We start from the raw sequence: 11,466 nt of genomic DNA, 5'->3' as shown, positions 1-11,466 counted from the left end.
TGAAACAAGTGCCTGGGAAATTCTTGAGGCACACCTCTGCGTGTCTGAGAGATGATTACATCAGGAGAACTCTGACCTAATGAGTTGATCAGTCCCTTGGTGATTCCCTAATATAACGGCTGTATTGGAAGGAAATGAAAAGTAGGAGGATGGGTATGGCTGAAGGAAGTAGTCACAGGATGGTCTTCGGAAGCTGTATCCTGCCCTGGTCACTTCCCATTTCTCCTGTCTCAGCTTACTGCTCTCTTCTACTGTGCCTTTCCACTATGGTGAACATTATATATGGCAAAAATAAATCTTCCTTCCCTTACGTTGTTCTTGTATTTGGAGCACACAAATGCAACAGTGATGAATACACATTGGATACCTTTCATTCCTTCTCTTTTATCTCAGCAGTCCCCAGAGAACCCACACAGAACATGTATGTGCAGCCCACAGTCAGTTGTGCAACAGATTGTCCCCAGGACTCCCCTCCCAGCCCCTTCCCTCCGCCCTGGACAGAGAGCTAGAAGCTTCTCACATGACACTCTCATTACCTCCCCGACCCCTTGATGCCCCCTTTTCTTGTGCCATGAGTGACTTATAGGGTTTCCCCAGGCTGGGTAGAGTCAGCTCAGCCTCCTGCAGCTCCAGCTCCCGTTGGGACAAATGCTCAATGACAGCTGCTCCAATTGAGTCCCCAAGTACATTGGTCATCGTACGAAGTCGATCACTGGTGGAAGATAGATAGATTAATGGGTTGGGGCATGAAAAGCTCCTTTAAGAACCAAGCATAGACTAGGAATGCTTCCAGTCAAATCTATAACCACATGACTTTGAGCAGGTCCAACTCTTTCTCAGTTTTCCTTCCTAACAATATCCTTGAAATCCTCAGATCTATTCTCTGATATGTGACTCTTGCTTACAAATATACTAACTTAGAGGTGGTTAGATATGAGAGTCTGATATAGACTGTTAGACATTAGGATCTGAGAGAGAGTCTTGGGCATGAGTGTCTGATGCAGACTGTTATAATTGAATGTTTGATATAGATACATCCTGTGTAGGATGGGCTGGAGACTGTCCATATGGAATTTTAGTCCTTCTGTACAAATGGGCCTTTTCTTGCTTACGACTCCCATATGGGGATCAACATTTTATGTGAATAGCATGTTATAAAAAAAGAAACGAGAGAGAGAAGAAATGGTAAAGGGACAAAGTAATGCAGAAAAAGGAAGAAAACAGGAAAAGAAAGAAGAAAGAGGAAAATTGAGGATGAGAAAAGGACAGAGGGAGGAGGAGAAAAGGAAAGAAAGGGAAGGAAGGAAGGAGAGAGCAGGAGAGGAAGGGAAGGGATAGTGATTAGAAAGGGGCTTCTCCATGCTGAACTATTTGCTACTGATAGATTGTGTGAAAGAAGTCTTGTCTTCAGGTGTGCACCCTCTCATGAACCTACTAAGCTCCGTGGCATAGTCTCAAAATCAAGACACACAAATGTCTTGGTTCCAACTCAGTGGGTCACAAAGAAAAATGCGAGTGTGGGAAGGAGAGTTGTAGGGAAGAAGGTTGACAGGGGTGAAAAGGAATTAAGAGAGAATAGGAGGGAGGATTTCACACATGTATGAAGTTGTCAAAGAACAAGTCTAATTAGTGAAAAAGAACAGAAGGAAGGAAGGGAGGAGAGAAGAGAGAGAAAATGTGTCTGGTCATAGCATTCAGATTGTAAATCCACCAAAATTCTTTTGTCCATCACCACGGATGATTTTATAAGCCAAAATTCTTCACTATTTAATGCAACAGGTAACCTGTATTTTCTTCTCACTTCTAAAATTCTTCAGAATTAGCATTTTCACTAAGGAAAAATGTTTTAAAATTTTTGAGTTCAAAAAATATGTTTAAACACCTTTGTGTGCTTTCTATAAGCAACAGGCTGAAGAGAAGTTGTCTGGCTCTTGGACAGAGACCTTCTATTCTGAATCCTCATCACTCCAGGTTCCAGTCTAGAGGCCATCACTAGAAGACCATCCCAATGCCTCCCTCACCCTCTAACACCCTACAACTCTGTCCTTGCAAAATCCCTTAGGAAAAAAAATTATGAGAAGAGATGGGCCCAGGGTTAAAGACAAAGCAAACTCACAGGAACCAATCCACAGCTATGATCAATGTGATGTCCTCTGTGGGCAGGCCGACGGACGTGAGCACAATCACCATGGTAACCAGTCCTGCTTGGGGGATGCCAGCTGCTCCTACGCTGGCAGCTGTGGCTGTGATGCTGTAAATGGGAAAAGAGTCCAGAATCCAGGAGGAAAGAAAGAACAGAAGGTTGGAAAATCAGGAAGGAAAGAGCATCTTAAATTCCCAAGCTAACACAGAAAGAAAAGCACTATCTGATCTCACTTTTGATGTGAAACTAAATTTAAAAATTTGAAAGTGTGATGCTGGACAGACTGGCTTGGAGATGGAAAACATCTGTCAAAGGGTCAAGATGTCTAGATAGCAGATGAATGAGCTCTGGGATGAATGTACATCACGGAGAGTGTGGCTAATGATGCTGTGTTTAAGTCTATTCTCACCATCAGAAAGGAGAAAGAGAAGAAAAGGAGGGGACAACAGAGGGACAGACAAGAGAGGAGAGGAGGGATAAAAAGGCAAGGAAAGGAAAGAGAGAGAGAAGAGAGAGCCAGAAGGAGGGGGAAAGAAGGGAGATGAGAAAAAGAGAGGACATCAGGATTAGAAGGGAAGGTGGTAAAGGACAGGAAGAAAGGAGTAAGGGAAAGAGTTAAAAAGAAGGGAGAAGAAGATACAGTGAGAGGGGAGGAGAGAAGACACAGGCAGCAGAGGGGGAGGGAAGAGGGGAGGACAGAAGAAAACTATAGGGGGAGATAAATGTAGTAATCAATCTGACTGTGACGATCATTTTACAGAGTGCACATTCAGCAAATAATCATGAAATACACCTTACATATATTCAACTTTTGTCAGCTATCATGCAGGAAAGCTGTGGCTGGAAAAGACCGTAGCAATTTTTAAGTAGTCAGAGACAGCTTACCACACTGAAGGTAAGAACATTCTGGCCCATCTTAGGTTTTGAGCCTATTTCTTTCTTGATGTTTTTTAAGTTATTTGTTTTCTTAATTTCGTATGTATGAATGTTTGCCTGCATATATGGTGTGTACCGTATGTGTACCTGATGCCTATGAAGGCCATAAAAGAGCACTGGTCCCCTGGAACTGGAGTGATAAGCAGTTGTAAGATTTTAAGTAATGGAAGCAGCGGGAATCAAACCCAGGTCCTCTGCAAGAGCAGAAAGTGCTCTGAGCCATCTCTCTAGCCATCAAATAATTTTTTGAAATAAAATAAAAAGCTAAGGGTACATCTGAGGGGTAGAGCACCTGTCTAGCATATACTAATCCTGGTTTCCATTTCTAATCCTGAAAGTTAAAGTAGGATCTAATGGGTCAAGGGTGGCCTATGTTAAAACTCCAATATCAGGTCTGGCCACCTCTCTGCCCATCTTCCCTGCAATACCAGAAACATACAGACAGGAACCTGGCACAACTGTCTCTTAAGAGGCTTCATCCACCAACAGATGCAAACAGATGTGGAGACCTACGGCCAAACATCAGGCAGAGCACAGGAAGTCTTGAGGAAGAGTGGGGGATAGAACTGAGCAAGCCAGAGGGGTCCAGGGAACCATAGGAAGATCTACAGAGTCAACTAACCTGGGCCCATGGGTGCTCACAGAGACTGAACCACTATCCAAGAAGCATGCAGGCCCTGCATGTAAGTCCCCTCACCCATTTGTAGCAAATGTGCAGCTTGTTTGTCAAGTGGATCCTCTAATAATTGGAGTGAGGGCTGTCTCTGACTCTGTTGCTTGCTACTGTATTCCCTTCCCCTCCCTGAACTGCCTGGTTGGGCCTCAAAGGGAGAATATGTGTTTACTCCAGCTGGGACTGGATATCCCAGGGTGGGATGGCACCCAATGAGGCTTCCCTTCTCTGAGGAGAAAGAGAGGTGGTAATAAGGGGAAGGGTTTATGAGGCTGCGACTGGGGTGAAAAGTGAATTTTAAAAGTGGATTATTGAAGAAAAAATCCAACATCAACTCTAATTGCCCAGCAAGATGTGGTATGTATTGTAAAGGCCACTAAACTCACCAGAAAAGGGAACTGTGCTGTCCAGGTGCCAGCTCTCTTCCCAGTAGTTTAGGAAAGCTTTTTCTAGATTCTATAGCCATACACATAGGACAAGGGGAGATGATTACCCCAGAGGATGCTTTATCAGAATGGTTTTGAGCATGTCCTCAGACTGGATTCAATAATGGACTTTAGGGTGAGAACAGCCCATTCCTGAGCTTTACCCCTGGCACATGAACTCAGAGCCTCTCCGCCATCATTGGAAGAATGACAGACAACTCTCCCTTCTCATTGTGAGCAGGAGCGAGCCCAGGTCAGTGCCTATCCAGGCTTCATTTCTGTGACTGAGATAAAAAAAAATATGCCAAAAAGAAACTAACTCCAGATTCTGCCAAGTTGACAATTAAAACAAACCACCACTGTACCACATCAGTGACCTAGGAAAAGATGAAGTATAGGGACTTGAGAGGTGGTTCAGAGGGTAACAACATTATGCTGCCAAACCTGACAACCTGAGTTCAATCCCCAGGTCCATATAATAAAAATAAATAAATAAATCATTTAAAAAAAAACCTGAATCCCATGTGATCCTCTAATTTCTACATAAGCACTGAGGCACACATACATACGTAAAAATACATGTCTTTTAAATTCTTTAAAATCAAGTTGCTGGAGAGATGGCTCGGCAGTTAAGAGCACTTACTGCTCTAGCAGAGGACCCAAGCTCTATTCCTAAAACTCACCTCCAGCAGTCACCTGCAACTCCACTGACAAAGAACTTGAAGCCCTCTTCTCACCGTGGAAAGCACCTTCACACATGTAGCAGGCATGGACTCACATGGGCACACATACGTACACCCAGAGCAGGAAAACACTCTTAAAAATACTAAATGTGATTTCTACTGAACATGGATCACACTCACACCCTTATAAAGTCAAAAACATCATCTAATTCACAGGGACCGTGGCACACGCTCACGGTCCCGGCAACTCAGAATCCCAGGCCAGCCAGCTCAAGAAAGAAGTGGGGAGGACAGAAAGAGAGGAAAAGATAGAAAGGAGGGAGGGAGGAGAAGGAAAAAGGAAAGGAAGGGAAAGATAGAAAAAGGGGAAAAGAAGGAGGGAAAGATCATATGATGGTATCTTAAGTTAAGATGTGACAATTATATAAATTTCCAACAAAGAAAATATTTTTCCTTCACAGAGTTTGCATTTCCATTCTTGCGTGATAGGCAAATAGTAAACAACATGAGTGGAAAAAAAATCAGCCTAGAATCAGATGGTATTGAACATCCTGATCCTTTCTCTAAAATAGTAGGGGCCAGAAATGTTTCCCAGGTTACTTTCTTATTTCAGATTTTGGGATATGTGCATATACATAATTATATAACTTAGAAATGAGATGCAACTATAAACAGGAAATTTGTACACACAGCCTCTGTCCTTCCCAGCTACTAACATCATCGTCTCACCTGATTGTGGTGATCTGACCAAGGTTCAGCTCATAGTTGTTGACTTGAGCAATAAAGATGGCTGCCAAGGCCTCATAGAGCGCGGTGCCATCCATGTTGACGGTGGCCCCCACAGGCAACACGAATCTGGTGATGCGGCGGTCCACACCCAGGCCCTCCTCCAGGCATCGGAAAGTGATAGGCAGAGTTGCAGAGCTGAGGGAAGAGAGCTCTGGAGGCTGAGAATAGGGAATCCAAGGATGGGGCAGGGGCAATGGCAGCAATGGGCCAAAGGAGGGCTCCCTTCTAGCACATGGAGAGCAGGTTGGAATTTGAGCAGGGAGTGGAAACAGCAGGTTGGAATTTGAGCAGGGAGGGATGGTCGGGCATGGGAAGTAGGACTCCTATGCAGAGAACTCATTGTGGGGATTCCCCAAAAGAGATGTCTCTTGGCCCATTCACATCAATGGTTTATGATACGAGTCCCACCCAGACTGTGTAAAAGGGATGGGTAACTTTGTCAACTTGGCAAGCAGGAATTGCCTGGGAAGAGAGTCACCAAGGCTTACGATAAGCGGTTATCCTATAGGAATTGTTTTTGGGAGATGGACTTAACTAATTGATACAAGAAGACCCAGCCCACAGTAGGGGATACCATTGCCTAGGTAGGGGGTACTGATGTGGAGAAGTCAAGCTAAGCATAAGTAAGCAGTAGGCAGGCATGCATTTACTCTGTTCCTGGGTGTGGCGTGACTAGCTACTTCAAGTTCCTGCTTTGATTTCCCCACAGTGATGGGTCGTAACAGGGAATTGTAAGCCAAATAAATCCCTCCCCACCTCTACTAAGTTGCCCTTTGCCGAGGTATTTTTAACACAGCAACAGAAATGAAACTAGAGCAGTAAAGGACAGAGTGTGTCTGCACAGAGAGCAACCATCTAGAGGAGGCCGCGGTCTCCCCTCAACCACTTCGCAGAGAGCACTCCCATCAACTGGTGACTTCAACGGAAAGAGCAGGAACTTCATTTGGAATCATCTGGTCTGCAAGAACTGGGCCCTGTGTAGTCAGCTTTGTGTCATGAAACTTGAAGCTTGGATTCACGGTCTTTGGCCTTAGAGGCAGACAGTGCCTACAGGGAAGCACCCAATGCTACTTCAACCTTTCCCAAGCATCAGCAACAGCATAGGCTGAATAGCTTCATAGTGATCAGATGGGTTTAATTGTGGGTATTGTATTATCAATCCTATTTAGTCGCAGATCAAAATTCAAATACATTCTCTATCACCACGAGCATAATAAGATATTTCTTTTGTTTGGCTCTTGGGATACTTTCTTAAACTGATCTGAATTTGAATTTGATGAGAGATTAAGGAGGATCACTTTATCAACCTTCTAAAAGCGCAAACAGAAGAAAGCTAAGACTCTGAACTGATGGTACTCGCAGAGTAAACTCTTGATGCTTGGGAAAGGTATGTCCAAAGTAAAATCCTTAATCCAGAACTGTCACCTGGATCTCTTCCCTATAAACTAGAGAAACAAGAAAAGAGTCAAGGAAGTCAAGAGAATCACCACAGGGTAAACACTATATCCTCAAATACAGGCCACCTGCAGGAAGTTTCAAGAGCCCCCCTCCCCCATTCTACTGTACAACCAGGAGAGATGTTTGGGCGGGTGGAGAGAAGGATACCTAAACGAAACCAATGAAAGACAAAGAATGGACCCAGGGAGAGTGCAGGGAAAGGCCATACCTGGAAGAGGTACCCATGGCTGTGATGAGTGCCTGTAGTATACCACCGATGAAGGGAAAGGGGTTCCGATGTGTGACAAGGAAGTAGATGAGGGGTAACACACCACCAGCATGAAGGAATAAGCCGACAATGACAGTCAGTGTGTACATGCCCAGCTGACCTCCAAGGACAGCCATGTCTTCCATTTCCAGAATCTTTCCAGCAATCAGGAACAGGATGCCCACTGGTGCATACCTGGGCAAGGCACATATTTATTAGGGTGATATTCTTTTCTTTTAATTTTTATTGGATATTCTTTTATTTATTTACATTTCAAATGTCATCCCCCTTCCCATCCATAAACCCCCATTCCATTCCCCCTCACTCTTCTTCTATAAAGGTGTTCCCCCACACCCTCCCTGCCTCACCACCCTGACATTCCCTTACACTAGGGGGGTCGAGCTTTGGCAGGACCAAAGGCTTCTCCTCCCGTTGACACCCACAAGACTATCCTCTGCTACATATGCAGCTGGAGCCATGGATCTGTCCATGTGAACTCTTTGGATGGTGGTTTAGACCCTGGGAGCTCTGGTTCATTGGCATTGTTGCTCTTATGCACTTGTAAACCCCTTCAGCTCCTTCAGTCATTTCTCTAAGTCCTCCAATGGGGACCCTGTTCAATAGTTGGCTGCCAGCATCCACCTCTGTATTTGTCATGCTCTGGCAGAACCTCTCAGGAAACAGCAATATCAGGATCCTGTCAGCATGCACTTCTTGGCGTCAGCAAGATTGTCTGGGTTTGGTGGTTGTATGTGTACGGGCTGGATTCTTAGGTGGGGCAGGCTCTAGATGGCCATTCCTTCAGTCTCTGCTCCAAACTTTGTCTCATATTTCTTCATATTAATATTTTTGTTCCCCTCTCTAAAAAGGACTGAAGCATCCGCACTTTGGTCATCCTTCTTGAACTTCATGTGGTCTGTGGCTTGTATCATTGAGTAATCTGAGCTTTTGGGCTAATATCCACTTATCGGTGAGTGCATACCATGTGTGATTTTTGTGATTGGGTTACCTGACTCAGGATGATATTTTCTTTTTTTAACATTTATTTATTATGTATATATAAATCATACAGCTTTCTGCCTGCATGTATGCGCCTGCAGGCCAGAAGAGGGCACCAGACCTGATTATAGATGGTTGTAAGCCACCGTGTGGTTGCTGGGAATTTAACTCAGGACCTCTGGAAGAGCAGACAGTGCTCTTAACTACTGAGCCATCTCTCCAGCCCCCAGGATGATATTTTCTAGTACCATCCATTTGCCTATGAATTTCATGAAGTTGTTGTTTTTGATGGCTGAGTAGTATTCCATTGTGTAGATGTACCACCTTTTCTGTATCCATTCTTCTGTTGAGGGATATCTGGGTTCTTTCCAGCTTCTGGCTATTATAAATAAGGCTGCTATGAAGATAGTGGAGCATGTGTTCATGTTGTATGTTGGAGCATCTTTTGGGTACATACCCAGGAGTGATATAGCTGGGTCCTCAGGTACTACTATGTCCAATTTTTCTGAGGAACCTCCAGACTGGTCTAGAGCTGGCATTCCCAAGGCTTTACTCATATATTGTTTTGGAGCCAGACAGTTCCTATCATGAAGTCCCCAACTCCACCCAACCTTTCCCAAGCATCAAAACCAGCACTGGGCCACTGAGGAAATGGCCCTATGATTGTGAGTACTGGCTGTTCAGTGATGAAGAGCTGGTTTCAGAAACCATCCAACACACTAGGCAAATCAAAAACACCTCTAACTCCAATTCCAAGGGATCTGGAACCTCTTTCTGGCTTCTGTGGGTACCCATGGACACATCTGCACATCCACATTCACATCCAGACACACATATAAATTAAATGAAATATTTTTAAATAGCACTGATGTTAGGGTTTGGTTTCAAACCATTGTCCCCAAAGGCTCACATGTTGAAGGCTTGGTGCCTACTGGGACCAGTGGTCTGAGGTGGGACCTGTGGAAGCCAACTGTTCATGAGAATTCCAAACTATGCTACAAGTTATCCATTGATGGATTCATAGCTGAAGGAGTTATTGGGAATAAATTATAGGAAGAGCCTAGTTAAAGAAAACAGGTCACTGCAGGGGGATTGCCCTTGAAGAATGTCTTTTCCCTAGTCCCTCACTGTCCCCCACCCCTTCTTCCTAGAAGTTAACAGCTTCATTGGCTGTATTCATTCACCATCGTAGCCCCGAAGCAATGGAACCAACCAATCATGCACTAAGACCTGAATAACTGTGAGGCAAACTAAACCTTTCCTCCTTTAAATTGGTCTTCTTGGGTATTTTGTTATAGCAACAGAAAGTTAACTGATACAAGTGGATTCCATGAATGTATCTGCCTCCCCCTGGTCACCCCACTGCTCATCTGATTAGCAGAAAAGCTCCTACGGTGCCAAAGCATACAAACTTTGGAGTCCTTCCCTCATTGAATACTCTTCCAGCTCAACTCTTGATGATTATTGCCTTCAGAATCTCACCCTTAGTCCTTATTAAGACTGATGGTTTGACTGAAAATGGCCCCCATATCTAGGAGGAAGCAGCACTATTAGCTGGTGTGTCTTTGTTGGAATAGGTATGATCTCGTTTGGTGGAAGTATGTCACTGGGGGGTGGGGCAGCTTTGAGGTTTCAGGAGCTCAAACCAGGTCCAGTGTGTTTCTCTCTTCCCGATGCCTACAGATTCAGTGTAGAATTCCTGGCTCCTTCTCCAGCGCCATGTCTGATTGTACACTGCCATGCTTCCTGCCATATAATAGACTAAACCTCTGAAGTGTAAGCCAGCCCCAATCAAATGTTTCCCTTTATAGGAGTTGCCATGTTCGTGATATCTCTTCACACCAATAGAAACCCTAAGACACTAAGACATCTCCTATCTCTGGCCTTCAGAACTTCCACAAATTGTTGCCTGTGCTAGTTAATTTGAACTTTCAACTAGACGCACCCTGAAATCAACCAAGAATAGTTTCTGTGAGGAACAGTCAAGATCAAGTTGGCCTGTGGACATGTCTGTGCAGGAGAGTCTTGACTGCTAATTGATACAGGAACATCCGGACCATTATGGGAAGCACTGTTTAATGGACTTGGCCCCAGACTACATAAGACTAGAGGAAGCTGGCTGAGTACTAATCAAGCAAACAAGCAAGCAGTTAGGGACTCGTGTGTGTATTCTCTCTACTCGGGACTGTGATGTGATGTGTTAAGCGCCTGCCTTGCCTTCTCCACAATAATGACTGTAGCCTTTCCAGGTTATAGGAAGCAAATAATCCCTTTGCTGCTTTTTGTCGGAATTTTATCACAGCAACCAAAATGAATCTAGAATGCTCATCGTCCAAACACTCTGGCTTTCTCAAGCTTTGCCTGTTCTCTTCCTTGTGCATGATTTCTACCTCTCCTCTTCATGTCCAGTTAGGCTCTCCCTCCCCTTTCAAGGCCAGCCGTCTGCCTCACTCCTCATCTTCCCAGACAGTAGCCACTGCGGATGCCTCCACTCACCGCTGACTGCTTCATCCCCTAACACTTCACTGATGGAGCTTTACTACATCACCTTCTGCCTCGTGTTAAATACATCAGTTTCCTCCTAGATCTTACAAACTTCTTCAACATAAAGTATGAATTCAGTGTATCTCCGGGTTTCAAGCCTGGGGAGATGTCTGTTAGATAAATGGTCTAGTTAAGGAGTGAATTTTTTTAATTAAATCTCCAATCACGGGTTTAGGGAGATAACTCAGTGGTTCAAATGCTTATCATGCAAGCATGAGGACCAGAGTTTGAATCTTCCAAAGCCCACGTGTGCTGGGCAGGCATGCAGCAAGCCTGTAACTCCAGCCTCAGAAGGAGAAGTTGGGGGACCCCTAAAAGCAATCTGGTTAGACAACTGAGCCAGTTCCTTGGCTTCTGAGTCTGATTGGAAGAACCTTCCATAAATGAGTAAGGTGAGGGCACTTTGGAGAATGATTTCCAACATCATCCTTGAACCACCACACACAACCACACCCCCAGTCATGCAGAAATAACATACATACACATGCCCATCCCACCATACCCAAATGTAGAAAGGAAAATAAGAAAACATGGCACAAGGAGGTATGCAAGTGAATAGATAAATGGAA

The 11,466-nt window shown here is 44.5% G+C and overlaps 1 protein-coding gene across 2 annotated transcripts in view; it reads right to left on the bottom strand.

The window, feature by feature from the left end:
• Positions 1–364: 364 nt before the first annotated feature.
• Positions 365–11,466, bottom strand: part of Slc1a6 (solute carrier family 1 member 6) — a 28,095-nt gene continuing 16,993 nt past the window's right edge. For both annotated transcript variants that reach the window (XM_032909543.1, XM_032909552.1), the window contains 4 exons: positions 7,316–7,549; positions 5,590–5,784; positions 2,117–2,251; positions 365–712 (listed from right to left, as the gene is read on the bottom strand). In XM_032909543.1, coding sequence (XP_032765434.1) covers positions 517–712; positions 2,117–2,251; positions 5,590–5,784; positions 7,316–7,549 — 760 coding nt within the window. In that variant the 3' untranslated portion in view covers positions 365–516. The remainder of the gene's footprint in view (positions 713–2,116; positions 2,252–5,589; positions 5,785–7,315; positions 7,550–11,466) is intronic.

The sequence above is a fragment of the Rattus rattus genome, chromosome 1 (genome assembly GCF_011064425.1).
Source record: "Rattus rattus isolate New Zealand chromosome 1, Rrattus_CSIRO_v1, whole genome shotgun sequence".
Taxonomy (NCBI): domain Eukaryota; kingdom Metazoa; phylum Chordata; class Mammalia; order Rodentia; family Muridae; genus Rattus; species Rattus rattus.
This window is presented reverse-complemented; position numbering and strand designations above follow the sequence as displayed.